General features: G+C 54.3%; 5 protein-coding genes across 17 annotated transcripts in view; 4 read left to right on the top strand and 1 right to left on the bottom strand.

Annotated features, from left to right (window-relative positions):
* KMT2A (lysine methyltransferase 2A) overlaps positions 1-6,855 on the top strand; it is a 48,657-nt gene extending 41,802 nt beyond the window's left edge. For 6 of the 7 annotated variants that reach the window (XM_030022872.2, XM_030022871.2, XM_030022870.2 and 3 more), the window contains 7 exons: positions 76-246; positions 888-962; positions 1,275-1,449; positions 1,851-1,958; positions 2,391-2,474; positions 2,861-2,990; positions 3,386-6,855. In XM_030022872.2, the coding sequence (XP_029878732.2) occupies positions 76-246; positions 888-962; positions 1,275-1,449; positions 1,851-1,958; positions 2,391-2,474; positions 2,861-2,990; positions 3,386-3,661 (1,019 nt within the window). In that variant the 3' untranslated portion in view covers positions 3,662-6,855. Of the gene's footprint in view, positions 1-75; positions 247-887; positions 963-1,274; positions 1,472-1,850; positions 1,959-2,390; positions 2,475-2,860; positions 2,991-3,385 lie in introns of those variants that run through there. The other variant, XR_003924670.2, reaches the window with a different exon arrangement.
* A 1,407-nt stretch (positions 6,856-8,262) lies between these two features.
* On the top strand, positions 8,263-9,395 carry TTC36 (tetratricopeptide repeat domain 36). The gene is made up of 3 exons (XM_030022889.1): positions 8,263-8,429; positions 8,591-8,779; positions 8,906-9,395. Exons 1-3 carry the CDS (start codon positions 8,318-8,320, stop codon positions 9,172-9,174), a joined length of 570 nt encoding a protein of 189 aa, XP_029878749.1. The 5' UTR covers positions 8,263-8,317; the 3' UTR covers positions 9,175-9,395.
* Positions 9,396-9,514: 119 nt separating this feature from the next.
* TMEM25 (transmembrane protein 25) lies at positions 9,515-14,719 on the top strand. 6 transcript variants are annotated; one of them, XR_003924671.1, is made up of 8 exons: positions 9,515-9,828; positions 9,935-10,038; positions 10,121-10,405; positions 10,668-10,958; positions 11,236-11,336; positions 11,440-11,526; positions 11,633-11,748; positions 14,509-14,719. XR_003924671.1 is itself a non-coding variant. In XM_030022882.1 (7 exons), the coding sequence occupies exons 1-6, from the start codon at positions 9,749-9,751 to the stop codon at positions 11,704-11,706; spliced, it is 1,119 nt and encodes a 372-aa protein (XP_029878742.1). In that variant the 5' UTR covers positions 9,515-9,748; the 3' UTR covers positions 11,707-11,748; positions 14,509-14,719. The 6 variants fall into 6 exon arrangements, 5 of the variants coding, with proteins under 5 accessions (XP_029878742.1, XP_029878740.1, XP_029878744.1 ...); XM_030022882.1 differs by lacking the exon at positions 11,440-11,526 and having other exon boundaries at positions 11,052-11,336; XM_030022880.1 differs by lacking the exon at positions 14,509-14,719 and having other exon boundaries at positions 10,121-10,366; positions 11,052-11,336; positions 11,633-12,135.
* On the bottom strand, positions 12,377-16,998 carry IFT46 (intraflagellar transport 46). The gene is given in 12 exon segments (XM_030022885.1): positions 12,377-12,710; positions 13,082-13,167; positions 13,450-13,510; positions 13,793-13,859; positions 14,284-14,405; positions 14,834-14,962; positions 15,389-15,482; positions 15,594-15,668; positions 16,391-16,524; positions 16,598-16,687; positions 16,689-16,808; positions 16,882-16,998. Coding segments are annotated over 12 exon segments (1,131 nt in total). The 5' UTR covers positions 16,939-16,998; the 3' UTR covers positions 12,377-12,614.
* Positions 16,999-17,085: 87 nt separating this feature from the next.
* ARCN1 (archain 1) lies at positions 17,086-26,619 on the top strand. 2 transcript variants are annotated; one of them, XM_030022935.2, is made up of 10 exons: positions 17,086-17,185; positions 18,791-19,054; positions 19,753-19,932; positions 20,189-20,394; positions 20,951-21,112; positions 21,813-21,978; positions 23,313-23,460; positions 23,783-23,891; positions 24,056-24,260; positions 24,848-26,619. In XM_030022935.2, exons 1-10 carry the CDS (start codon positions 17,183-17,185, stop codon positions 24,935-24,937), a joined length of 1,533 nt encoding a protein of 510 aa, XP_029878795.1. In that variant the 5' UTR covers positions 17,086-17,182; the 3' UTR covers positions 24,938-26,619. The 2 variants fall into 2 exon arrangements, with proteins under 2 accessions (XP_029878795.1, XP_040981378.1); XM_041125444.1 differs by lacking the exon at positions 17,086-17,185 and adding an exon at positions 17,425-17,544.
* The last annotated feature ends 88 nt before the right edge of the window (positions 26,620-26,707 follow it).

The following is a 26,707-nucleotide window of genomic DNA, read 5'->3' as shown; positions in this document are numbered from 1 at the left end:
AGTTGTGGAACAACCAGTGGAAAAAACACCATTCTAACCAATTTCCATCTTCATGCTGGCTTCTGTCGTTTCTAGGCTCAAAAGCTCTCGAGGAAGAAGAGAGCACTTTCAGCTCCCCGCTTATGTTTTGGCTTCAGCAAGAACAAAAGAGGAAAGAGTGTCTTGGTGAGAAGAAACCAAAGAAAGGTTTGGTTTTTGAGATCTCTAGTGATGATGGTTTTCAGATCTGCGCAGAAAGCATTGAAGGTGAGAACTGTGTGGTTTTGGTTGTACTGGGTTTAGCTTTCCTTGCTAGAAGTAAAATTATGACTTCTGAGGATCTCTTACTTGCTTTTTTATAGATCTAAAAAATACTGAAAACCTATTTCTTGATTTATGGCCCTGGAACAATCCTAGTTCCTAGCAATGTCTGGATTGTATTGAAAAAGTTTGGTGTTGGGTTTTTTTTTTTATCATTGTCCCATTTAGGCTTATCAATTGACCAGTGGAGTTGAACCATATTTTGTCAAGAAATAGTCAGTGTGGGTCAGGCAGTAGGGTATCTAGACTTTTCCTCCAGACCATTTGCTGAAGACGCTTACTTCCCTTTATGCCAAAGTGAATTTTGGAGAGGATGGAAGCAATGGGATCCAAGGTTCTTAATTTATGGCCCATGAAAGGATGCAAACTTTGTATTCTGCAATTAGCTTATTTAAATATGAGCATTTTGTTGGAAAACAGCATACTGCACACGTACATAGCAGTCTACCGATGGTATGTTGTTTCACTGGAAATCTGATAAGAAGCGGCAAAATAAGAGGCGTAGCAAGGCCCCTGTTTTGGCAATCCTCAGTGCCCAGCGCTCGGATACTCCTTCACTATCTCGTCTTCTGTTTGTGTGACTGCAGATGCCTGGAAGTCACTGACTGACAAAGTTCAAGAAGCCCGTTCTAATGCCCGCCTGAAACAGCTGTCTTTTGCAGGTAATATCCAGTGCCAAACTCATTTCTACTGTGCCTTTGAAGGTGTGAGAGCAAACAGATCTTCTTGTGAGCGTCTTAGGGTTCAGAGTCTTAAGAGTTTTAGTTCAGCTCCTAACTGCTTTATGGAGGGTAATTTCTTCCCAATTAAATAATTGAAAACTCTTATGGGGAATGAACTAGCTAACACAGTGCTCCTGTGAAAATTGCAGGCTAGCACACAAGCTGTATTTAACACGCTGCTGTGTCCTCCTTCTCCAAGTCTGCATTGTCAGTTGGGATTTTTTTTTTTTTGTGCTCTATTTCTTGTTCCAGGTGTGAATGGTTTGAGGATGCTGGGGATTATCCATGATACTGTCGTGTTCCTGATTGAGCAGCTGTACGGAGCAAAGCACTGCCACAACTACAAGTTCAGATTTCATAAGCCAGAGGAGGCCAACGAACCTCCTCTGAATCCACATGGCTCTGCTAGGGCTGAAGTCCACCTGAGGCAAGTGTGAGCTTTGTCATTGGTAAGGTTAACAGCCCGTTTGCTTGATTAACTGACACCGTGGCAGGGCATAAGCAACAAATCTCTACAGCACTAAAGCTCTTAGTTAAAAAGCAATGTTAGCAAGTTCTGCATGTAAATCGACTATATTGCATCTTCTGAGTCTGCACGTTTTTCTGTGCCACTTTGTTGACCGTTGCGTTGTTTAACAAAGCTTTCCTGGCTGGTGCTTTCATTCACGGTTCTCAGAAACTGTCGTGTGTTACCCTGATGCATAGAAGGCTTTAGGAGAGGACAGACCAGAGAAGGTGTAAAGCAGTAAACATGTCAAACTGTTGTGGCAACCATGTGTTTCTTTTCAGTCAGTAAACCAAACTTCCTTTCCTCTCTTTAAATTGCAGGAAATCTGCATTTGATATGTTTAATTTCTTGGCTTCTAAGCACCGACAGCCACCAGAATACAACCCAAATGATGAGGAAGAGGAAGAAGTACAGCTGAAATCAGCCCGGTATGCAGCAGGATTGAAAGGTTCAAAGGGGAAAATAACGCTGTGCTGTTACAACAAGCTGATCAGGCTTAGTTATGTGCTGTGTTCTCTGAGGTGCTGTTTAAATCTTGAAAGCTACCAAGCACTAACAAATATAGAGGAGACACCTACAACAGCAAGAGAACTGACAGCTGAGGGTGACCACCAGACCAGTCTTCCTTTGAACGTTTCTTTTCCTTGCTAATGTAAAACAATCTGATGAGCATTTGAGCAGAAAAGGGAGGAAATTATCTTTTACCTGTGTATACAAACACTGAATTAATTTTGATTGTGTTCTCAGTGGGCTGCAGTGTCACAGTATCTAAATTATTATCTCTTGGAAAGTATCCCAGATAATACATGGCACAGACTCTCAAATAAAGGTCATCACTTAGCAGCGTCTCTGTGTTCTAGGAGGGCGACTAGTATGGATCTGCCAATGCCCATGCGCTTCCGACACTTGAAGAAGACCTCCAAGGAGGCAGTTGGTGTCTACAGGTATGGTTTTGCTCTGGTACCGCTGCCTCTGGGACAGGGAAAGGTGAAAACTGGAAGCCTTCTGTGAAGTCAGGCTGCAAAGTTGAGGGGAAGAAGCATGTTTGGGGTTTTTCTCTCCTCCTTCCCCCCGCCCGAGTTATGTATTTGAAAAGTCAGCGCGAACTACTTACTCCTTGCTGGCTTACCTTGGTGATAACGAAGGCACGTGCTCAGGAGTGAGCGGGAGAGACCTAGTATTGTTCTTGTTAGCATTACATTATAGAAGAGTAATGATACCACAGCAATCCTCGTAACAAATAAGCTGTTTTCTGCAGTGTTTGCAATTTTAGGTTTCTGAGCTTCGCTTGTATCGTTTGAAATACTCGCTTATCGTGTTGCCTTTTTAGGTCTCCCATCCATGGCCGGGGTCTGTTCTGCAAAAGGAACATCGATGCAGGTGAGATGGTGATCGAATATTCAGGCAATGTCATTCGCTCCATCCTCACTGACAAACGAGAGAAATACTACGACAGTAAGGTGAGTTATGGGCTTTTGTAGAAGTTCTTAAAAGAGTTTGGGAGAGCTAGAAAGTGGCTGTGAAGGTAGGACAGGCTTACGTGAAAACGGCGTTTGGAACATCATGAACTGGGATTACAGACTTCTCAGGGTATTTCCATTCTTGCTGGAGCTCTAGAGGCACTTCTTGGTTTCTGCTGTGGGCTGGGAAGGGCCTCAGTCCAGTCTTAGCATTGCACAGCCAAAGAGCACGGGGACGAAAAGGTTCAAGCGTGAGCTTATGAAGGCAAGTGAAGAGAGGTTGCAGATACTCTCAAAGGCTTGACTTTTGGTTGCCATCACGAGCTAGGCTGTCTGCTAGGGTGGCTCTGTCTTCACTTCCCTGAGGTAACCCTCCTTCTGTCCTCCCTGCTTAGGGGATCGGTTGCTACATGTTCCGCATTGACGACTCTGAAGTGGTGGATGCCACCATGCACGGGAACGCGGCCCGCTTCATCAATCACTCCTGCGAGCCCAACTGCTACTCCCGGGTCATCAACATTGATGGCCAGAAACACATCGTCATCTTCGCCATGCGCAAAATCTACAGGGGGGAAGAGCTCACGTACGACTACAAGTTCCCCATTGAAGACGCCAGCAACAAACTGCCCTGCAACTGCGGCGCCAAGAAGTGCAGGAAGTTTTTAAACTAGGACTTCCATCAGCTGCAAGTGAGCCCTGAAGGGCCTGGGGCGAACCAAAGCTTCACGTGAATCCCTCCCTGGCCATTCAGACGGGACGGGGAGGCCAGAGGCAGGAACGAAGATCGGCTGGGCTCAGGGACCTGACTGGCGGCTGAGTTTCTCTGTCAAGAGTCCACATCTTCATGTCTCGCATGCGCACACTTACCCTTGTGAAAGACACGGGTGACCGGAGAAGATCCTCAGCGTGATTATGTTTTTGCTATTCTCATTTCCCCCCGCCCCCGGTATTTGTTTCTCAGCATGGGCCTAATGAGTGGGAGAGGGGAGGGGAGGTCGGCCCAGGCCCAAGCGCGGGGGAGCGATCGTGGGTCCTGTCCCTCTATCCCTCTCCGTCCCTTGGCTCAGAGTGGCGAACGCGGAGTTCTGCTCCTCCGCCTCGTTCAAGGGCTGGGTCAGAAGTTCGGTAGCATGGTGTTTGAGTGAGCTTACTGCCCAGGGAGAGAGACTGCACCCCGCCAACCAGCTACCCTGAGGACTGTGCGCATGTCTGTGGTTCCTTATGCTCTGCGTCCCCAAAACACTATTGGTGAGCCAGCTGGCGTCCTGCACAGCGCGGGGGGAGCTGGTGGAGCTGGTGCGTTGCACGGGTCTGACTCGGCTGGTTTCATCTAGGAAGGGCGAACCGGGGGGAGCAGAACAGAGCAGCCTGCGACTAGACTGAAGAGGGTTTGGCTAGCGCTTGGCTCCGAAATGCCTGCCCAAGCCCAGGGGAATTCCTGGCGTTCGTTGGTGGAGAGGGGGCTTGTGCCAACAGTTAACGGCGCTGTCAATCTTTGTGAGCGAAGGCTTCCTTTCAATAGTGCCCTCCATCTCTGGCTCTGTCAGGGGGAAGTGGCCCTTTCCCCAGTCCTGTCTCCAGCAGCTGGCTTCCTCCTCTGCCCAGCAAGGTGAAGGTGCTTCCAGCCGGCGGCCTCTCTGCCACCGTGGAGCTGGTCCAAGGGACAGACGTCTCTAGGGAGAGACGGGGAGTGTGAGCCAGCTCTGGGGTTGGCCGCGTACCTCTGTAGAGCAGGATCTAGGGAGGACTTGCGTGGAGGCTCCCACAGGATTCACTCTGCTCAGCCTCGCTGCAGTGTCCTAGGGCTGGGTGGGGAGACAAAGGAGCGATCCTGTAGGCAGGCACCTGTCGTGGTGCGTCTTCCGGGTGTAGTCACGTCACCTTCCCCGAAAGGCAGGGGAAGAGGCACCAAAACAGCGCGTAAGTGCTCTGCAAAGGCAAGGCCAAACGCTAACCAGCCTCGTCTGTGCCACGCAGCATCCAGAAGCGCACAGGGAATAACTGAGTGACTGGCGTGGTGGAAATCGCTGTAGCTGAGGAACCAAGCTTGTTTCAAGCCAATCGAAAGATGCTGTTGTCCTGGTTAAAGCAGCGTCAGTCCTCCTCCCGTCTGGGTCCGCTGTGCGCCTCCAAAACAAACCACAAAGACATAAAAAGCCCCAAGCCTAACAAACAATGACATTGGATTTTACTCTGTTCTGTTTACAGTTTAGTATTTAAGGTTTTATAAATGTAAATATATTTTGTATATTTTTCTATGAGAAGCACTTCATAGGGGAAAGCACTTATGACGAGGCTTTTTAAACAGTGGTATTATCCTAATTTAAGAGAATCTCTTTTTAATGATTTTTTTTATTTTCATAGGACGGTTATAGGAAATACCTGGCTGGACATAGTCTGATCCTTTCTCCAGAGTGGGAGGGGGTACACTTTATTTTTATTTTTTACTCTTGTTCTGCCTTTTCAACTTCAGTAACTGTTTCCAGGAGGTTTGGCTGGACCTTAAACTTTGTTTCCCCGTCAAGATGGGGGCGGGAGGGAGAACTGCCCAGCTTAGCAGGAGTTTGACTCTGTCTGAACGACTGTCCGTGCACCCAGGCAGGAGGCCCAATGCTGCCTGGCCCCACGCCAGCATCCTCTGTGTATTTTAGAAGGAAAAATGAGATAGAGAGAGACGTGACCCTCAATACCTCTTCTGTTGGGGGGCTGGTCCAGGCCACATGCCTCGTCCCGCAGTCTCTCTCTTGAAGGCAGAGGAGTCTTTCCATGGAGAAGGGAACACAGGAAGCACCCTCGCTTTTCCAAGCTGTTCCTGCGGGTAGATCAGCGGCCATTCCGGGAGCCGGTGGGTTGGAGGGCTGCTCTGAATTGGCTTCAGCAGTCGGTGGGAAAGGGATGGGAGCCGCCTGCTGACTCCCCAGTGCTTGCAGTGGGGCGCCCTGAATCCGCACGCTTTGGGCCCGAGACCTCTTCCTCTGACCTGAGAACGAAACACGGCGCTGGGAGGGTCGGGAACTGCCGGTTTCCTTTCGTTATTGCACTGTGTGATGATTATTTGGTGATAACTGTTGAAAGAAAAGTCAAATTGACGCTGCATTTGTTACTGAGATGATTTGATGCACTGACAGTTTGGTGGGAACGCACATACCTTGAGGAGGCCAAAGAGCCTGTGCCCGGGGGACCTCAGCCCCGCGTCCCCGAGCGCAGCCGCTCTCGGTCCTTTTCCTTTCCTGTTTCTGATGGCAGTGCTGGGGGCCAGCCCTCGCCTTGGCGAAGCCCATGAATTTGCCGGAGTAGCTCAGCTCCGCCACGTTTTCTCTTGCCCGCGCTGCAGCTGCGTCCCGATGACGGGGAGGAGGAGCGTCTTCCCCAGCAAGCGGATCCGTTCCCTCTGCCTGGCTGCGTGCAGGAGGAGGCTGTGGCTGGGAAGCTCTGCCCAAAGCCACCCGGCGTAGGGAAAAGCAGGGAGGAGGGTTGGGGGCAAGTGGCATGCCGCGGGAGCCCCCTGAGAACCGAGCGCCCGGCATCTCTCCTCCTGCGAGGGCCGGTCGAGCCTGCGGGTCCGGCTGCCTGTCCGCTTTGCTGCTATACCCGTCGCGGCTGCCTCGGCGGGAGCCGCTGTGGCCAGTGAAACTGTCTGTACCCCCGGGAAGCTGCGCTGTGCCTCGCAGTGAGCCTGGGCCCTTTGGGATGAGTGGCAGCAGAGGCGGTGGGGAGAAGCTGTGGCAGCGAGTGCGTGGGCTCGCTGCCATCCACCCCCCGACCCTGTCCCGCCCGGGCTGGCGGCGAGCATGGCACAGCTTCCCCGTGTATGAATGTATATTTTATAAGGACTGACGCAGATCACGGTATCTGGAAATACTGAGGAAAAAAAAAAAAAAAAAAAAGAACCTTAGGGCGTTTATTTTTCTTCGTACAAACCGACGTGGTTTTTGTTTTTTTTTTTTTTTTAAAGGAAAAGCGGGTCATTGCAAAGGGCTGGGTATCTTTTCTTTCTGGTTTTCTTTCATTTCAAAGCAATACCAGGTTCTTCAGCGAGACGGTCTTTGTGCAGAATCATGCCATTCAAACCCATACTACTGGTCCACTCGCGACACTCGCAAGTTTTTTTTATAACTATAAATACGATATATATAGGAACTAATATAGTAATGCACCGTGTAACAAAGCCTAGTTCAGTATCGGTCCATGGCTTTTAATTCTCTTAACACTATAGATAAGGATTGTGTTACAGTTGCTAACAACGGCCGGGAAAGCCACACTGGGCGTTCCCCACCGGGAGGCAGCTCCTGGGGCGAGGGCTGCCAGGGCCGGGGAGCCGGGAGCGGGCGGCTCGGCCTTTCCCGGCCCTTCTTGTTACCAGTCAGTACTTGTACAACTTGGTTTCTTCTTTTTCTTCCTCTTGTTTTGGTTATGAATGTTGGGGTACCACCTGCATATAGGGAAAAAAAATGTGCTCTGTGCTTTCCTGGTATCTTTTTAACGAGGTACAGTAGCTTTGTCTATCAACCGAGAACTATACTTGTGGTGTTTCTTTTATTGAACTTAACAGTCTCTTTAGTAAATACAGGTAGGTGAATAATTGTTTCAAAAAAAAAAAAAAGAAAAAAAAAAGCTCTGCAAAGGCAAGGTTATGTTCTAGAAATACATTTCTTGACAACTTATCATGTATAACAAATCTCTTCTGTTTTTTTTTTTTCTTGTGTTCTTCCAAGCTTCTGGTTGTTATTTTTTTTTTTAAAAAAAAAAAAAAAAAAGAGGAAACGTGTCTAAAGTACATCAGTGTTAACTCCCTGTCACAGGGAAGAAGGAAATACTTTAATAGTTTAAAAAAAATGCTGAAAGCTCTGCAAAAGACTGAATGTAAAAATAAAAATGTGTACATAGTTGTAAAAAACAAAAAAAGGAGTTTTTAAACATGTTTATTTTCTATGCACTTTTTTTTATTTAAGTGATAGTTTAATTAATAAACATGTCAAGTTTATTGCTGCAGAGGGTTGCTCTCGATTTCTTCTTGAGGGGTGAGAAGCCACTTCCCCCGTGTCGCTGATGCTCCTCCTGGAAACTACCCCGGCCGGTGCCAGCGGTGGGTTTTCAGCAGAAAGGTGCTCGGCTCTGGCTCGCCACCGCGGCATGCGCAGGTCACCGTGGGAAGCTGCGGGTCTTCCAGCTGGGCCGCTGCCTCCAGTAAGCGGCCAGGCGGCGGGACCTCACGCCGGGGCTGGGATAGGACGGGGAAGGGTGACGCGGTGCCGGCGGTGTGAACATTAACCTGCCGGAGGCCGCCCGCCGGCTCCTGGACACGGGGTCTCAGTACAGAGGGCACCATGGCCACGGCAAATGACAGGGCTGTCCTGCAGACCATCTTTAACCCCAGCACCCCTTTTGGGGATATCCCTGGGCTGGACGAGGAGGAGGAGGAGGCGGCCCATGAGGAAGGTGAGGTGAGGCGGCTCTGCCAGCTGGGAGCAGCCCCTGCCCGAGGCCAGACCGTGTGCGCTGGGACGGGGGCTGTGGGATGGGCAGCGGGGCTGCGACCCCCGGGGTGTCCTGGTGCTGGCCGCTTCCCCAGCCAAGGCCTCCCCTTCGCGTCACCGCAGGGGAAGCCTTCGCGCCGGAGCTGCTGGAGCAGGTCCGGGACCTGGAGCTGCAGGGGGTCTCTGCCGCCGAGTCGGGAGACGTGAGCACGGCCCTGGAGCGGTTCAGTGAGGCCATACGCCTGCTGCCCGAGCGCGCCTCGGGCTACAACAACAGGGCCCAGGCCCTGCGGCTGCGGGGGGATGTGGCAGGTGAGCACAGTGCTGCTGCAGCCGGGTCGCGAGGGGCCCCCCGGTACCTCAGGGCAGCCCCCCGGTACCTCAGGGCAGCCCCCCGGTACATCAGGCCCACCCCGACGCCTCTCTTGCCCTGGGCAGGTGCCCTGCGGGACCTGGACGTGGCCATTCGCCTGAGCCGGGGCTGCGGCCACGCTGCCTGCCAAAGCTTCGTGCAACGCGGCCTGATCCACCAGCTGCAAGCCCGCCAGGAGGACGCCCGGCGGGACTTCGAGCGAGCAGCGCGACTGGGCAGCGCCTTTGCCCGGCGGCAGCTGGTGCTGCTGAACCCCTACTCGGCGCTCTGCAACCAGATGCTCTGCGAGATGCTGGGGCGGCTGCGCAACCCTGGCGGCACGGTGAACGAGTGAGACGGGCAGGAGATGGGCGAGGTGGCGCGTGGGCCGGGCAGAGCCGTGCTCCCAGGGTGGCCCAGGCAGGCGCATCCTGGCCGCCGGAGCAGATCCATCGCCGGTGCCCAAGATCCTGTTCCTCCTCCTCCTGGCTGACAGCTGGGGCCAGGAATTCCCGAAGTGCATTGCTTTGTCTCGACTCTGCTCCACCCCCAATAAACCTCCCTGTGTCCCTGGCACTTGAGCTCTCCTTGCAGCATTGGAGGTAGTTGTGGCCTTATTCCTGTGCACGCACAGCCCCGCTGCCATGGGTCTCCCCGTGGGTGCGAGGCTGGGCTGAGCAGGGCGCTGAGCCCCCTCCATTGAAGGGGGAGAGGGGGGGCACGGCAGCGTTCGTCCCCTGCCCTGGCTGGGTGGTCTCCAGCCACTCTCACGTGCGCCAGGGCCGTGCTCGTGGCCACCCAGGTGGCAGGACAGACCCCGCCGCCGCTGCAGCAGCTGCACGCCGCACCAGCCCCACTCCGGGAAGGCGGCTGCGGGGGCCCAGCTAGAGGGATGCTGGCAGCCTTGCTGGGGACCGCCCCCATGCCGCATGCTCGGCCCTGCGTGCCGGGGCCCAGGCGCAGAGCCGCACTGCGGGCTAGGCTGGACGCGGCAGCAGCGATGCTCCAGGTAAGGTGCAGCCCGGCTGCATCCTCTGGCCCTGCCGCATGCCGCCACGCCGGGGGCCCAACGCTGGGATGGCCCCGTATGCCTGCTCCACCTGCCTCTCTCCTAGCGCTGAGCGCAGTCAGCACACCATGGGGCGTCCCAGGGGGTGGCCGGGGGCTGCCCTTGCCTGCCGCCTGCTGCTGCTCGGCCTCCCGGTGCTCTGCTCAGCAGGTGAGGCTGTGGTGGGGTCTGGCATATGGCCCTGGCACCAGGACCCCACTGCGGCTCTGACGTGCCATGGGCTCTCCGGCAGGGCTGGGGGAGCTGGGCCCCACCATCGACGGGCAGCCGCTGGCAGTGTGCACGCTTCTGGAGGAGGAGAGCCATGCCTTCACCTGCCGGGCCCCCCGGCCGGCCCCCGGTGCCACGCTGGCGTGGTACCTCGACGGCCGGAAGCAGGAGGCAAACTGCTCAGCCGCGGGCACTGCCAGCACCCTCACCCTCACCGCCCGGCGCACCGACCGCGAGCTCAACTGCTCCCTGACGGACCCGGCCTCCGGTGAGACCTACAACGCCTCCGTCCTCCTCGACGTGCAGTGTAAGGTCCGCAGCACCGGCCCCGCTCCAGCCGGAGGTGCGGGGAGGGCGCGTGGGGGGTTGCTGCCCAGCCGGATCAGTACCATGACCTGCATCCATCGCAGCCGTCGCAGGGCAGCATCTCATCAGTCCTGCACAAACACGGCTGATGAGCGCTCCTGGCCTTGGGCGAGGAAAATCCTGCTCCTGGCTGTGCTGCCCCCATCCCCGCTGCCCCCTCCCCATCCCTCCTGCCCATCTCATTGCCTGTGTTTGTCGCCCAGACAAGCCGGAGATCCTGCGGGCAGATGCCCGCTACCAGGAGGTCGAGGGCGCTGGGCTCCTTCTGGTACTCTTTGTGCTGGTGCAAGCCAACCCACCCGCCAGCATCACCTGGATTGACCAGGACGGGCGGGTGATGGCCAACGCCTCTGAGTTCCTCCTCTTGGGTGCCACGCGCTATCCGGGGCTGGCCAACCACTCGCTTCGCATTCACCTCAGCCGTGCGGCCGGCAACATTTCCGTCAGCGCTGCCAACAGTGTCGGCATCACCACCACTTCCCTCCTACCCCCAGGTAGGTGTTGGGGGCGGGGTGGGGGGGAGGAGGGATGCAGAGGAGCAGCAGCCCTGCAGAGGGGTGCTGACGGGGGCTGCGCTGCCTATACAGGTCTGCTGGATGCCCGTGTGGAGCTGCCCCTCCTGGGCGTCACTGTCGGAGCAGCCCTGGCCCTGGGCGCCCTGCTTAGCCTGGGCTCCTGCGCCGCCTGCCTAGCATGCCGCTGGCCCAAGACGGTGCCAGGTGAGGGGCGAGCAGAAGGGAGCAGCCCGCTCAGCCGGTGCTCCCGTTGCAGCAGCTCCGAGCACCCGCAGCCCTGGGGCACGCGCTTGCCCCGCCAGACCCGGTCCCTGCCACCTGACCTGCGCCTTGGTGACCTCGCGCAGCAGGCCAGAGGTAAGACCCCCTGAGGTGCCGGTGCAAAGGGACATGTGAGGCCACAGGCCCTGCCCAGGCAAGGGCTAAACGTCCCAGCTCTCACCGCTTTCCTTCCCCGCAGCTGCCCCCGCGGATGCAGGAACCGGTGCCAGGGGAGAGGAGGGCGCGCTGCCGGGGCCAGAGAACTTCCTGGTCCTCAGCAAGCTCGGTGAGGGGGCGTAGGCGGGCAAGGAGTCCGAAAGCCATGCTACGGGGACCCCGGCCTCCACAGCTGCTCCAAAAGGTGATGGCAACGAGCTGTCTTTGTCCTGTAGGTTTTGTCCAGCTCCCGATGTCCGGGCGCATCTACAAAGTGCCCAGCATGAGCAGCGACGAGATCTGGCTGTGAGACGCAGCGTGGTGCCCGTGAGCCAGGGCTGCCCGGCCCTAGGTACGTACCAGCATCTGGAGGAGCGCAGCCGAGGGTGCCAGGGAGGCCGTGCTGGGTGGCAGGCACTGACCAGCCCCCAGCTATATGTGAAGGTCATGGCAGCTGCGCCATTAGCCAAGGCATGATTTATGCAACCCGTGCGCTTTACGAATAGACTATTATAATCAAAACTCATCCAAGCTGTTTATAGCCAGGCTCTGCCAAACTGCTAGCGCTGTGATTCCCCCTGGGGTAAGGCCCAGCACCAGCCTTGCTTTAGCAGGTTTGTGGCCTGCTTGCTGCGTGATCCTCCCCGCCCCTGCCAGAGCTGTGGCAGACGCGTGGGCAAGCAGCGTGGCGGGGGCTGGAAAGAGCCGTCCCAACAGCAATAAACTAAACTCAAGCGTCTGTGTGGTGCCGCGCTGGTTATTTCTGCTTGGCAGCAGCTAAGGGGCTTGAGAATAGAAAAAAAGGGCTCAACAATACAGGGCAGAGGAGATTCCAGATCCCCAGATCAGACCTTGGAACGCACTGGGCAGATCCGCGTGGTGTGTCTGAGTGTGGAATTCATTCCTACTTGCTCTAGCACTCATAGCATGCGCTCGAGGAGCCTCTGCTCTGCAGCATCTACAGCACAGGGAGCCTGCCATTGGGAAGAGCTGGTTTAATACAGAACTCTTTGGGAACAAGTCAAAAATGGAGTGGTCAGGCAGCTTGTGTAATCTGACGAGTAACATCCTACTCCGTGAATGCAGGACAGCTCAGCAGTATCTATAAAACCAAGAAGGCTTCTGAAGTGCCCTGCGCTGCTTCACAGGCTGCTGCGGTCCAAGGTTGATGTCCAGCGGCAGACATTGATCCAGGAGACGAGGGTTTAACGTGAAGCTTCAAGTAAAGCTTAACACTTCTGCGTCTGCTGCTTGTGAAGGCGGGTTGGATGGTGGGCTCCTGCTCTTCTTCCCGTCAGCCAGGGCCTTGAAATGCTGCAAGGGAAGGAATGCATTAGTGCAAAGGCTCGACTCTCGTGAATAAGCCTACAGGTGTGCATCTGAAAACGCAAGTCACTTCTGCTCTGAGCTGCGTGCTCAGCAGTCGCCCCAACTTCGGCACGAAAAGCATTCTGGGCTTACGCTGGACTGCTAAACTTAATGCTATGTGCCTTGCAGCACATCAGAGGCTCCTTGTGTAATGTTGAGGTAACTAGTGAAAGGAAAAGCTTAGAAAACTTTCTTTGGACCCATTTATCGTGGCCTACCAGCCCTTTACAGACACCCACAGCACAGGGAAGCCAAATGTAAGAAGAGCTCTGCAATGCTTCCAGCCAGGTGAGCAGTGCCTGTCTGGAGCTGCATACCTGTGAGTTCTTGAACTCCGAGTAGAGGGAGAAGAGGACATGCAGAGGCTGGATCCGACTCTTGTACACAGGGATGTCCAGAATGGCTACAAGGAAGAACAGAAGCATGTGAGAGCATCTGGGCTGCATCGCCCTGCACAGAGTGCTGCAAGTAAAGGCTCAGCTTCCCACTGCCCACGATCACTTAGGCCTTCGCTCATCAAAGACCGCAGGCGCCTGCAGTACAGGATTCTGCTTCCTACTGAAGGCAACAGAGAATGATCTCAACTAGTCGGGGCTGAGCCTGCACCTAGAGGTCTCTTGCTTTAAGTGAGACAGCGCCAGGCCAGCAGCACACTTGCATCTTCAGCACAGCCTCCCCCACTTACCACATATCATGTCGACGTATTCAGCCAGGTCACAGTTCATCTCTGCAGTCGGGAGGCCCACCTGGAATAGATGAGGCTGTCAGCTCTGCTCCTGTATGGCAAGAGCCCGAGAGCACGTGCTGATCTCAGGCCGAGCACAGAGGCCAGCAGGGCAGCAGACGGGAATTCAGGTACTGGACTGCTCCCCTGTCTTCTGGCAAGGGAGAAACAGGAAGCGAGGAAGAAACCTGAACGGGCCGGGCTGCGGGCAAAGAGCTCAAAACAGAGCAGGAACCCAGCTTTCATGGAAGATGGTGTCTAACACCATGCACTGAGCTAACTGCTTATTGCTCGGACAACGTACCTTTCCCAAGAGCTCCTCAAATTCCGGCGACCATTCCTGCATCAGGGTCTCGATGTCAGGCATTGGCCTGCCAGGAAAGAAAAGAACATGAACTTCAGGATCACACAGAACTGAAACAGCTTTCTACTGCCAGACAGCTGTAAACGGGACAGGCTCCGTTCTAACCAGCTGAGAGAGCACTGCACGCCTGCTGAGGGTCCACGTGGGCATTTTTATGTATCAAAACAAGCCTAAGCTTGCCAAGTCACAAGTTCTGTGTGCTAGCTGTTAAACTAACCCAAGTTACACAGGGCAAGAGAAGTGCAGAGCAGGAAACAATGTGTCCTGCACACGTGCATGGTAAGGCTATCCTGAGAGTCAGCACGTCTTCTGCCTCACAGAGATATTTTGATAGTTTTACTCAGCGCTCCGAGACTTTGCTACCAGCCTCCCACTGACCTGAGCTTACGCTCTACGAGTGTGTCTGAAGGCAAGCTGACGTAACGGCTCACCTGGTGTAGTGGACCGTGGCAGGAGGTTTGCAGCGGTGCAGTTCACTGATACTTTCGATCCAGCTGTCGATGGCTTTGGGGTTCTTCTCTGCGTTCTCCAAACTCTTCACTTTTATCTGCTGCTAAAAACAGAAATATAAACCTGGAAGCATTTCGCGGTGTTTTGGGGCTTTTTTGCGAACCGTGTGTTCGCTCCTGATTAACCATGCATTTTTTCTCTCCTAGTTGCACTATACCGACTGATTTCTGCAGACAGAAGAGCAGCTGGTGAACAAAACACCCAAGTAAACTCAGGTATTGACAACCAAAAGGAGACAAAGCTTCACCTGAAGGAAAGGGAACCGAAGTCTGTACCAAGACTTGCCTGAAGCAAGGCTTAGATCCATTGCAGTTTAAAGCTATGGGTTAAAGAAAAAGGTTAGGTTTTTCTGCTTTTAAAGCCAAGTTACCAGTTGTGCTGTAACGTTGTAGTCACAGAGGCAAAAGCAAAATGCAACGGTTCTGCTGCAGCCAGTGTGCAGCAAGTGCCCCCTCCCTCTCTGCGACTCACGGTGATGTTGTGCTGCTTGGAGTTCTCCGTCAGCCAAAGGGAGAGCACGGTGGGATCCGACTGCTTGGTCGATGGCTCGTCCAGGACCAGCAGGCCAAGGTTATCAGGCTTGCCATCGGGACGAGGAACCTGCAGATAAACAGACACCCTGTCTTCTACAGGAGTCCAGAGCAGGGGAAGTTGGGGTATTTTGTACAGAACCTCCCTGCCGTTGAAAAATCAGACCCTAAAAGGAAGCGGTAGGCATGCTCTCTTGAATACAAGGTGTTAGTACAGTGCTACCCGAAAAGCACAAGGTGTTGGACAAGGGAGAAGGCAGGCCTCACCCCAAATGACATATGTGCTGTTTGAGAGGGTGACTGAACCACTCACTGAGCATAGTTTCCCAGGTCTCTAGAACATTACCTCTGACACCACAGGGCAAGGGTATGCACCACTGCGGGGGCAGACGGGCCACCTCTGGGCTGTACAGCCCAACTGCCCCTCTCGCACCGATGCCACATTCTGTTTTGACTTGTGCGGCAGGACGTATAGAGGAACCTGAAGCGACTGTACCTTTAGGAACGCGTCAATGTCTCCAACTGCGGGAATAAAGTCTGGAATAAAAGGCTGCAGTTTGTGCTCGATCTCTATTGTTTTGGGAGTGTACCTGGAAAAAAACAGCACCACAGCGTGGGTGACTCTGAACTGTCCTGCCAAGCTTGCCACGATAATTGACACAAGGGAGAGCCAAGAGTGGGCTAAAACCCCTCCCACTCACCTCTTGATGTACTCAAAGAGTTCTTTGATTTCAGAAGACACTGGCAGGTAGTCATAATCCGCTAGATTGAAGTCACTAAAGAAAAGAAGAGAAACGTGGGCAAAGATGAATGTGTGGTAGGTTCTGTACAAGCAAGAAGGGGGACCCAAGTGTGAAAGGCAATCATGAAGGAACCTGAAACACCAGGTAGTCAGTCCTCTCTTAAAGACTTCCAGCACAGGAAAACCACTACTGGGCCATGTTTTGCCTTAGGCCTCCTAGCCAGAAAAAGCCATTGAGCGATGGACCGTTGCTTGTGCTCAGAAAGACTTGTACAGCAGCTGCCAAAAAGTGGATGAGAGCTCCACACAAAGGCAGGCGTTAGGACAGCAACTCGGGGATTTAGTAATGGTTTCAGCATTGATACCAGTGGAAAAGGAGGAGGATTATCAGGAGATGGATGATGTGTCTGAGACGTGCGTCCTCTTTCTTGGGCCTGCACCCACTGTCAGGCAGGGCTGAAGCTGAGACAGGAGGCTAGCTGACGCCCTCGGTCGTTCCCAGCTGTGCCTCGCCTTGGCACAGCAAGGCGGGGCCCGGGGACTGACCGAGGAGCCGCCCCGGGTGGCTGCCGTTTGTCACACGAAGGTACCTCTTTTTCCCGGGTGCCAGGAGGAAAGAGCTGCCTGTCCCGCTGCCTACGGCCACGCTCGCCCTCGCGGGATCACGAGCACCCCAGCGGAGCCAAAAGGGCCCCTACAGCACCAGACTCTGCCATCGGGCCCCGGCCCCGGGCTCCGGCCGGTAGCGCCACTTACCCCTCCAGCGCAGCCCCGTGCTCCTCGGAGTCGTCCTCCGAGTCGGTCTCGGAGGAATCCTCCTCCTCTTCCTCCGAGTCGTCCTCGTCCTCGCTGAGGGCGGCGGCAGGGCCCGAGCGGGCCGCCGCCTCCTCCTAGGCGAAAAGGGCCGGGACTCACCGGGCCGCCTTACCGGGCCGCCCCTCCCGCCGCCGGCCCCGCTCCTACCTTGCCGCCGCTGCCCTCCTCGTCGCTGCTGCGATCGGCCGCGCCGCCCCCTGCCCCGGGCAGCCCCGGCCGGCGGGAACCCCGGGGGGGGGCCCGCGCCCCCCGCCCGCGGCGAGCGGGCCCCGGCCGGCCTCCCCGCCGCGCCGCCCGCCTCCTCGGCCTCCGGCAGGTCCAGGCTCTCGTCGTACGGCTGGTTCTCGACCGGGCGGGTCTAGGCAGAGGGAGGCGGTGAGGCGACGGCCCGGCCCGGCCCGGCCCGGCCCGCCGCCCCCCGGCCCGCTCACCTCCAGGGCCCGCCGCTCCGCCATGCCGCCCCGCCGCCGCCCCGCCGCTGTCGCCATGGCGACCCGCCCGCCTCGCTGGCCCTCAGCCGGCTAGAGCGGCCCGGCCTCCGCCGCGCCCCCTCGCGGGCGGGGTGGGGGTCGCCGCCCGCCGGGACACCGCCCCGCCCCGCCCCGCCCCGCCCCGCCGTGCGTGACGGTGCTTCCGGCTGGGGACGTGGCTCGGCGCCGCCATCTTGTGGGGCTGCCCGAGGGGACGCGGAGCGCCGAGGGAGCGAGCGCCGAGCCCAGCGCCGCCGCCGCCATGGTAAGGGCCCGCCCGCGGCCTGCCGCTCGCCGCCGCGGGGCACAGCGGGGCTCGGGGAAGCAGCGAGGCGGGGGCCGGCCCCTTCCCGCCGCGGCCCCTAGGCCCGCCACTCGCTCAGGCCTGGGCGCAGGCCGGCGCTGGAGCCCCGTGGCCTGGCGGGGCAGAGCAGGGCGCTGCGGCGGGTTCTTCTGCCACCCCGGGGAGTCGGAGTTGGGGCCGGCAGCCCTCGGGGGGCGGCGGGGGCGCAGGCACGCCGTCCCTGCCCGCCTGCGGGGCGAGCAGGACGCGCACAGCGGCGGAGCAGCGCTTACAGAGCCGCGGTGCCCCTTCGGCAGAGGAGTCGGTGGCCGCAGCCTTAGGTACGCGGCATTACGCTTGTTCTAAAGGTCGTTTGGGGTATTAGGGGCGTCCCCTCGTCGCCGGGTGCAGCCGGGCGCGGGGGATGGCCAGCAGCTTCCGTAGTGGTGCAGAGTGTAACCCTGTGAGCTTTTTCTCTCTCAGAGCCAGCCCTGCTCCTTGTTGGCCATCCACAGCGTCGCTTGACGGCGGTCTGGGTCAGCAAAGGCTGACACGGTGCTCCGTTAAAGAGTAGAGCTGCGCGCTCACGCTGCAGTGGGGATCCTTGGTGCTGTCCGGTTCTCTCACACCGCGGCCCGAGTGCTTTGGGGGAGTACTTAGAGAGAGGAAGCTTATTTCTGATCTCCAAGTACTTCAGGACATGTTTGTCCCCGAGCTGTCGAGCTGCAGGGCCCCAGGGCAGTCCAGAAAGAGCCTGGCAGCCTTCTCGAGGCACACATCCCAGGTGCTGTCGACCTGGGGCTGAGGTGGGACTTGAAGTCGGTCCGTGTCTGAGAGTTTCTGGTACTTGCCTGTTAATAACAGCGGTTGGGGATTTAAAAGATCTTCAGTGCAGAAACTGCCTCATCCTGACAAAGTTAATTAAGAAGCTACAGATCTACAAGAGAGAAATGTGTGGAGGAAGCCTCGGTAGTCTGAGAGAATGAGAAAACGTAGGCTGGCAATTGCCTTACTACCTTTTTATTGTTGGTGTGGTAACATCCCTGAAATGCCCAGGAGAGTCATCCATGGGCTGTGATTAATATAGCTGCCAATATTTTATTAACCTGGCTTTACTGTAAATGTGGCATTGGGAGGAAACGTCGCATTTTACAACACTCTTGTATTTAGTTGTAAGCTAGGGCCAGACTGACAGAAAACTCAGTAACCTAGAGCCTCCCCTAAAGTGGTTGGGGGGGGGGGGGGCAGCAGTGTTACACGTCCGTGTGTGTAGGAATGGGCTGATGCGCCGCGTCTGCCCGATGGGAGTACTGAGAGCCCTCATTCAGGATAACACAGAAACACAAAACCGACCGGAGAGAGAGAAAAGCAGAGGTAGCTCTGCTCTTAGCATCGTTCAGTTCCTGGTGCTGGTCACAGAAAAAGACTTTGAATCATGTTTAGGGAGAATCAGCTGGCTGCATGGTTCACGTGGAGGTGAAACGTAGTTGGAAGCAATCCTTTCTTTGAGCGAGTCGTGCTGCGCCGGGCTTGCCAACGCTGCGCGGTGTCGGAGGCCCAGCTAACCAGCACTTGCCTTCTCCACAGGTGCTGTTGGCAGCAGCCGTCTGCACAAAGGCGGGGAAGGCCATCGTCTCCCGGCAGTTCGTGGAGATGACTCGGACCCGCATCGAGGGGCTGCTGGCGGCTTTCCCAAAGCTGATGAACACGGGGAAGCAGCACACTTTTGTGGAAACGGAGAGCGTGCGGTATGTCTATCAGCCGATGGAGAAGCTCTACATGGTGCTGATCACCACCAAGAACAGCAACATCCTAGAAGACCTAGAAACACTCCGACTCTTCTCTAGAGTGGTAAGGATGTGTCGCTTAATACAGAGTTTGCATGTGTGTAGCCTGAAACAGTGCCATTGTAAGGGAACCCATTGGTGAGCCGGTGCTGAAGCGCTGTCTGCCTCCACCTGGCAACTTGATTTTCCAGGGCCTCTTCCTGACCTGGAAGTAAGCTTTGACATTTCGGTGATATTTTTGAACTACACGTGGAAAAAAAAAAAAAAAAAAACAAACCTCGGTTAGGTTTCAACTAGTGAGACCAAAGGGGAGATGTTGTAAATTTAGCATTAAATGTTCCCTGTATTCTTAAGATAACATCCATATTGCTCTGAAAAATAACATGACCTTACAGTACGGGATTGTTAGAAGTACAGCGCTGCTCTAAATGCGTTTCTAAGCAGCGAGTTTGTGCAGCTGTCTTCATGCAAGCAAAGGACCTTCAGGAAATTCACTGGCCCCAGTGTGTGTTTGGGTTCCTCCGAGTTAGTGTTAGAATTAAGCTAAGAGGTTGTATTATAAGTATCTTAGTGGAGAAAAACTAATAACGGCAAAACTTCATCTTGTTGTTTATCGACGATGTCAAGTCACAAAGAGCAGCTTAGTGGAGCGCTGCTCTCCTGGAGGGTCTAGCACAGCTGTGAGGTCTGGGGATAGTAGAGAGAAAACGCTTGTGTGGTATTGTCTACGGACACTCCTTTAAAATGTTTTCCCCTAACTAGATCCCTGAATATTGTCGAGCTCTGGAGGAGAACGAGATCTCCGAACACTGCTTCGACCTGATTTTTGCCTTTGATGAAATTGTTGCCCTGGGCTACCGTGAGAACGTAAACCTGGCACAAATTCGGACCTTCACTGAGATGGACTCGCATGAAGAAAAGGTGTTCCGAGCTGTCCGAGAGGTGAGTGAGAATAACTGCAAGCCTGGTATGAGGTACCCTGTCTGGGAAACGCTGCCTTTTTTTTTTTTTTTTTTATACAAAGGTGTTACTCCACTTTGTTGGGAGTCCTAAAGTTATTTAGCTTTCCTGTAAACTAAATGCCCATCTCTTGTTTCCTTGTTCTTTGCAAAGAGTTTAGGGGCAAGTGCACTTAGTTGCTGTGCAGAATAAGATTGAGATTGCAAAGCTCTATCAGCCTCTTTGTCTTTTGCTTCAGACTCAGGAACGCGAAGCGAAAGCTGAGATGCGCCGTAAAGCGAAGGAATTGCAGCAGGCCAGGAGGGACGCGGAGAGACAGGGCAAAAAGGCACCGGGTTTCGGCGGCTTTGGTAGCTCAGCCGTGTCTGGAGGCACGACAGCGGCGATGATCACAGAGACCATCATTGAGACGGAGAAGCCCAAAGTGGCACCAGCGCCTGCCAGGTAGGTGTGCAGTAGGGAGCAAGTGTTCCTTGGAGCTGGCTGTGGCTGAAACCACGTGCCCAAATAAAGGCTCTCTAACATGGGTTCTTTGTCTGTGTGGCCCTCCATTTGGTCACTGGGCAGGTAGAGATCGTCATGCCTTTGTAAAGCCTCCCCTTAGCTTTGACCTGTGAGCCTTTGATGTGGCTGCTTGTAGGCCAGTATATGTTGCATGTTCTCGAGACCCCCCTTTTATTACAAAGAAGTGTTTGGTGCTGTGTACCACAGTCGCATCCCCTAGTCTCTCTGGAGTCTTTGATGAGCAATTGGATTCTCATTTTGTGTGAGAAAGAGGTCCCAGCTGCTCGTAATACGTGGGACTGGGTCCAGATCTAAATTACACTGTAGCACCCTACGCGTAAGATTGTTGATTCCGTGTGCATTCTCCCCTAGAAAAAGGCTGCTGAGGTGAACACTGTATTGTTGGGGTAGTTGAGCTGCAACACTGGAAGGTAACTGAGGAAGGAGGAATCTGTTGCCATGGGCTGACTTGGAGATTCTTACACCTTCTGTTTAGGCCTTCAGGTCCCAGCAAAGCCTTGAAACTTGGTGCTAAGGGGAAGGAGGTGGACAACTTTGTGGACAAGCTGAAATCGGAAGGAGAAAATATCATGACTTCAGTAGGCAAGCGCTCTACGGAAGCAGCCAAAGTTCTTGCTCCTCCCGTTAACATGGAGAGGTAGGTACTGTCCTTGTGTTGAAAGCGGTCTCCTCACAGCTCTCTGCGATGCACGTGTTGCTTCGTGAGTTAGCTTCCTTTTTCATTTTCAGAACAGGCTTTTTCCTGCTGTTCAGTTCTGTGTGCTCACGCAGCCTGTTAATTTTAAAAGCTGGCGAGCAAAATCTCGGAAAGCACAGCAGCAAAAAAGCAGATAGCTAGTTTGATGAGGCATCACCTTAACTAACGTGGGATGTACATCCATTGTTTAGCTGAGGTTGGGAATTTTCCTATGCCTTTTTCCCTTAAAATAGCTGCTGTTTTTCCTGTTCCCCAGACAGAAAGAGTTCCTGCCTTATTGCGGCTTAGGATGGAATCGTTCGCGGTTTGTTTTACAAGTAGCAATTCAGAACCTTTTAGTGCCGTGAGCTATGCTGCTGTACGGCAGAAGGATCTTGAGTGAACAGCACATCGAGATGCTGTATCTTTGCTGTTTATCTGGGCTTCCATCCGTTGCAGACCTGCCTGCCCCTGAGTTAACCTGTCAGAGCAGCATTAGCATCCGCTGTGCCGTCCACAGTATTCCGTTCGGGGCCATCACATTCTTGGAAGCACCTGCACGTTACACGTAGCCTGTCCTTGCTGAGCACTAATCTCTGATCTTGCCTGTTAGATGTCAAGCAGTGGGCTTGAGATACCTGCTTTTTTTCTGTCTGTCTAGTGTGCACATGAAAATAGAGGAGAAAATTTCCTTGACTTGTGGCCGTGACGGAGGGTTGCAGAACATGGAGCTGCATGGCATGATCATGCTGCACATTTCCGATGAAAAGTTTGCACGGATTCGCCTGCATGTAGAAAACGAAGACAAGAGGGGAGTGCAGCTACAGGTAAAGCCTGTTTGGCGTCCCGTGCTGTTGAACGTGCTTTTGCTGCTCTCTGGGGCAAAACATTGAAAATACTCGAGCGTGTTACTGTCCTATGTTCTTGCTCAAGCCACCTCAGTGAATGCATTGAAAATGGGAGTAGTCACAGCAGGCGTTACTGCAGCATAAATGCAGGGCCAGCTCATGCCCGAAAGACTGAAGTTCACTTGAGAAATCCGGTCTCATGCACGCGCTTACCTTCCTGCCCTCAGAGCCTTATCTGTCAAGTAACGCACATTGGCATGCCATCTGATCTCACCTGGACTTTGCAGCAGCCTGGTGTGTTGCCTGCTGCTCGCTCATATGATGCGAGCTTTAGTTGTGGAGTGGGAGTGTTAGAATAAACTTAACTGTCCCAATGAAGAATTAATTTATTATCTAGAAAGCCATTTCTTCTCGGGGTCACTTGTGTCCTGTCACTGCTGTGTCAGAGACGATTGCTGGAGCCCTTGATTGCAGCCAGCGACAGCAGCTCAGAAGATTCTGAAGAGACGTGCCTTCCCCTTTCTCCCTGTCTGCTTCTGTGACCTTCTTGGTCTGGAGATTGCGCTGCTTTGATACACTCTTTTGCTCCCTCCTCCTCCTCCTCGCCAAAAGCTTGTCTGTACGTAGCTAGGTGGCTGCAGGTCTGCTCAGACGGTAGCAGGTTCTTTATTGGCGCATCTCACGAGCGAGTTCCTAACAATGCTGCCACATGTGCTGCTTCAGGTGGAAGACAAGATCAACCCCAGTGCTGACTCCTGTCTTTCTAGTGCAACTTGAATGTTGACTTGCAAAAATCCTCTGCCTCTAAAAAGCTGCTTACGGTTGCTGTTGTGAAGAGAGAATACTTAAGTTGAGTTTGGCTGCTGACATCTATACACGCTGAGGTTGCTGGGGGAAGTAGTCTTTTTGCGGTTTCAGGGTGTTCTTCCCAGCAGCACTAGGTTGTTTTTTCTTCAAGAAAAGTGTCCATTGTGGGTCTTCAGGATGGTCTTTAAGATTTTTAAGAGTTGTTATAGTTGTTCTGTAGGTATCAGCCCAGGAGATGCATTGCTAGAGTCTCTGGCGCAGCGGCATGTAAAAACGGCAGTGGTGTGGATTCTTCTTAGTGGATCAGCAGTTTCTGGAAGGAATCCCAGATCGATAAGCAGATGTGCTCCAGTTGGGCTTCTGAGCCAGGAGCAAAACTGATGCGTATTTTGTCAGGGAAGATACTCTGGGATGCGTAGGCCTGTCTTCCTAGAACCCGCGTTACCTGCATAGGGTTCTCTCCTTAGGCTTGAGAGTTACAGCCTGGGCGTATGTTCCTCTTTCAGACTCATCCAAACGTGGACAAGAAGCTCTTCACCGCAGAATCGCAGATTGGTTTGAAGAACCCGGAGAAGTCATTCCCTATTAACAGTGATGTGGGTGTGCTGAAGTGGAGGTTGCAGACCACGGAAGAGTCCTTCATTCCATTGACAAGTGAGTGCAAGGGTGCCTCTGGGGGCTTGGGCAGAAGAGGCTGATGTTCATCCACAGGCTGCAGGCTTGTAGCCTGCCTTGCAGCAGCTGGGCTGCCTCCGGAGTGTGACACCTTGTGAGATGTCAGAGATAACTGTGCGTCTTCCATTGGATAGCAGCTGTTGTTCTTGGCAGCATCCGTTTTCTGTAATACTCTTGAAGAAAACACAAGGCTTTTCTTCAAGTCAGAATTTCTTTGCTGCGCTTTTTGGAGTTCACTTTTTGGAAGCCTGTTCTGTGTAGAAAGCTGGTGTGGTTCAGCATAGTGTTTCTGTGCCCTCAGTTAACTGCTGGCCATCAGAAAGTGGGAACAGTTGCGATGTTAACATTGAATATGAGTTGCAAGAGGAGAGCCTAGAGCTGAATGATGTGATCATCACCATCCCCTTGCCGTAAGTAACACTCCTTGTCCAGGCAGCGCTAACAAGAGCCATCCTGGATCCCATTGGTTCCTTCCCCTCTCTGGTTTGCAGGTCTGGCCAAGCCGATGGGCTTGACAAGCATTTTCTTAGCTCTGTGGAGGCAAGCTATTGTAACTTCTCGTTGCCTGCCCTAGGTCTGGTGTTGGTGCCCCAGTGATTGGGGAGATTGATGGTGAGTATCGCCACGACAGCCGGAGGAATCTCCTCGAGTGGTGCCTGCCAGTGATAGATGCCAAAAACAAGAGTGGCAGCCTGGAGTTCAGCATAGCAGGGCAGCCAAACGACTTCTTCCCAGTCCAAGTCTCCTTCGTCTCCAAAAAGAACTATTGCAACATACAGGTACGGTCGCTGCTGGCACGCTGCAGGCGTGATGTCACTCTTGCCTGTTTCGAGCTGCCTCAGTCACCTGCTGGCTAAAAATGGCTGTGCTGTGGCATGTGGGCCCTGCTGTCCTGCTTGGCAAAGGCTTAGGCGTCGGCATTAGGTTGCCTCTGTGTTAGCTGGATTCAGGAGTGCCAGTGGACAGCACTGGCAACTTCAGCTTCCCGGAGCTCACCTGCAGTTTCGGTTGTGCCTTCGTGCCTCTGAGTAATCCTTAATTCCCCTCAGACTTTGTCAGAGAATTCATCAGCCTTCCGAGCCAAAACACTTTTCGGCATATGACTCTGTCCCCGCTGAACTGTAGCTAGCGACTGCTGCTTAACTCCTCGTGGGCAGCTTTCAGCAGAGACACAGCTACAGCAGGAAATCATTCCCCTGTTTTCAGGTTTCCTGAGAACAAAGATCTTTCTTTCAGGGCTGTCTTGTGGTTTGAAAGTGCTGGGTTGATTCTGTCCTCGTGACTGTCCTGGCGTTGGAAAGCGCTGCGGAGCTGTGGTGGCGAGCGGCGTTCAATGCTTAGCTAACTCTGCCCATTGTCTCTGCAGGTTACCAAAGTGACCCAGGTAGACGGGAACAGCCCTGTAAGGTTTTCTACTGAAACCACCTTCCTGGTGGACAAATATGAAATCCTGTAAAGCCAGCCATGGGGAATCGCAAAGGAAGAAATTTTTAAATTTAAAAAAAAAAAAAAAAAAAAAAAAAAAAAAGAGGCCGAAGTTTATTCTGAATGTTGGGAATGCCGCAGCCCCCTCTCTGCTAAGACGCGTGGCTCTGCCTGCCATCTGCAGCACTCCTGGGTCACAGACATTTTTGGCAGAGAATTGACATGCTCACGGGGGGGAAAGGCTACAAATTTCTTTGGCAGATTTTTACCAGCCGGCAGAAAAGCAAGATCTCAGCAGAGAACCTGGCTTTGACACGTCCCCTTCTCCCCTGAAGACGACCAGAGCTCAGTCCCAGAGCCTACCAGACATCGTTCTCTTCCTTTCTGAAGCGTCACACGCTGTTCCATTGTTGGTGCTGCCATTTTAATTTCTCCTCGGCCTTCAACTCTCGTTTCCGATGATGAAAGCAGGCATTAAGATAACGGGCGCGGGGGCGCCTTGCTTCTCCAGACCCCTCCATCTGGTAGAAGTGTAGCAAGCTGGCCTCGGTTTCAAAGGCGGGGGGGTTGTGGCAGGGACGTGGGAGGGACTTGGCGCTGGGGTCCTTTTGCCCTGCATGGTTACTGCTGTCTCTCTGGCCCTGCTGCACACCTGGGCTCGCCTCTCTGGCTCGGAGAGGGCTCTGAGGTGGCACAGGCTGTGGCTCCGGATGCTCTGGCTCCTGCCGTGGGGGGAGAGCGTCCGGAGGGGACTGTCCTGCGCACAGGCTCGCTGTCTGCTGCAGCTGCTTTTGGGCCAGGCTTTGGAGGCAGTTTCATTAGGTTAGGACCAGCTGCTTGTCCTTCCTGGTGCCCTCTTGGTGTCGTGGGAGGTTGATGGCTTTGCCTGCCTCAGTGCAAGCAGATGTGGAGAGTGGGTTACTCAGCCAGCCTGGGTGTCAGGATGTCTCAAAGTAGCATTCTTTCACAGCGCTTGCAGATGGAGGAGGAAGGAAATGCAGGCTTCCCAAAAACCGGGGGGGGGGGGGGGCGCTGATGTGAGTGCGAGCAGCACCCCAGTGTGGTGTTGGCCATCCCAGAGCTGTTCCTCCTCCTGCCGCCTCACAAGTGTCATTTGCCTCATCTCACAGACCTGTGCTCCCCTCAAAACTCATCTCGCCTGCTTGACTCGGGGTCTGTCACCAAGAGCTGAACTGGCCCTGGCAAAGTCTGCAGGGGAGCATGCCAGCTGCTGCCAGAGGGCCCGAGCACGCAGACAGAGAGCAAATGCCCTAAAAGCACGTGTGCTGCGCTCCCCAGAGAGCGTAGCTGTGAGAGCGAGTGTCTCTCGCTTCCCCTGGGGTCCTCTGCCAAAGAAGTTCGTGGTCTCTCCTCTGTCAGCAGCACCCGAGAGGAAATCAACCCTGACCCTGTCCTGGGCGGGCGGGAGAGCAAACCCTGTTCCCTAGTGAAGTAGGCGATAAATCCCATTAATGGGGTCCTGTGCGAGAGTTGCTTGTCTGTATGATTTTAAAATGGAGTCGAGGTTGGTTCAAGCATCCAAGGAGCTTTTTTTCCTCTTAAATTCGTTGGACGGTAATACTTCCACCGCACTGAGATCGCCCCACTTTTGTAACCCTGTACGATACTGGCCTAGGGAATAGAGCACATTCCAGTGTACGCGTACGTGGAGAATACCAAGTCTTTAATCAAATAAAGAGTATTGTCGAAGGAGCTGGCTGCGAGTCTTGGGGTCTTTCGGGGGACGGGCCGACGGGCGGAGCGGGACTGCGGCCGGCTCAGGCCCGTCCCTCGGCCCCGC

This window comes from Aquila chrysaetos, chromosome 8 (assembly GCF_900496995.4).
Source record: "Aquila chrysaetos chrysaetos chromosome 8, bAquChr1.4, whole genome shotgun sequence".
Taxonomy (NCBI): Eukaryota; Metazoa; Chordata; class Aves; order Accipitriformes; family Accipitridae; genus Aquila; species Aquila chrysaetos.
The sequence above is the reverse complement of the archived record's forward strand: the minus strand, read 5'-3'. Positions and strand labels throughout refer to the sequence as shown.

Bases quoted from the DNA above. Each gene is read 5' to 3' on its own strand.
- ARCN1 (XM_030022935.2), top strand. The intron at 20,395-20,950 runs GTAGGTGTGCAG...CCTTCTGTTTAG, and splicing joins GTGGCACCAGCGCCTGCCAG to GCCTTCAGGTCCCAGCAAAG. The intron at 23,892-24,055 runs GTAAGTAACACT...TGCCTGCCCTAG, and splicing joins ATCATCACCATCCCCTTGCC to GTCTGGTGTTGGTGCCCCAG.
- TMEM25 (XM_030022879.1), top strand. From the start codon at position 9,749: ATGCTCGGCCCTGCGTGCCGGGGCCCAGGCGCAGAGCCGCACTGCGGG. The intron at 9,829-9,934 runs GTAAGGTGCAGC...CCTCTCTCCTAG, and splicing joins CGGCAGCAGCGATGCTCCAG to CGCTGAGCGCAGTCAGCACA. The intron at 10,039-10,120 runs GTGAGGCTGTGG...GCTCTCCGGCAG, and splicing joins CCCGGTGCTCTGCTCAGCAG to GGCTGGGGGAGCTGGGCCCC.
- TTC36 (XM_030022889.1), top strand. From the start codon at position 8,318: ATGGCCACGGCAAATGACAGGGCTGTCCTGCAGACCATCTTTAACCCC. The intron at 8,430-8,590 runs GTGAGGTGAGGC...GCGTCACCGCAG, and splicing joins GGAGGCGGCCCATGAGGAAG to GGGAAGCCTTCGCGCCGGAG. The intron at 8,780-8,905 runs GTGAGCACAGTG...TGCCCTGGGCAG, and splicing joins GCTGCGGGGGGATGTGGCAG to GTGCCCTGCGGGACCTGGAC.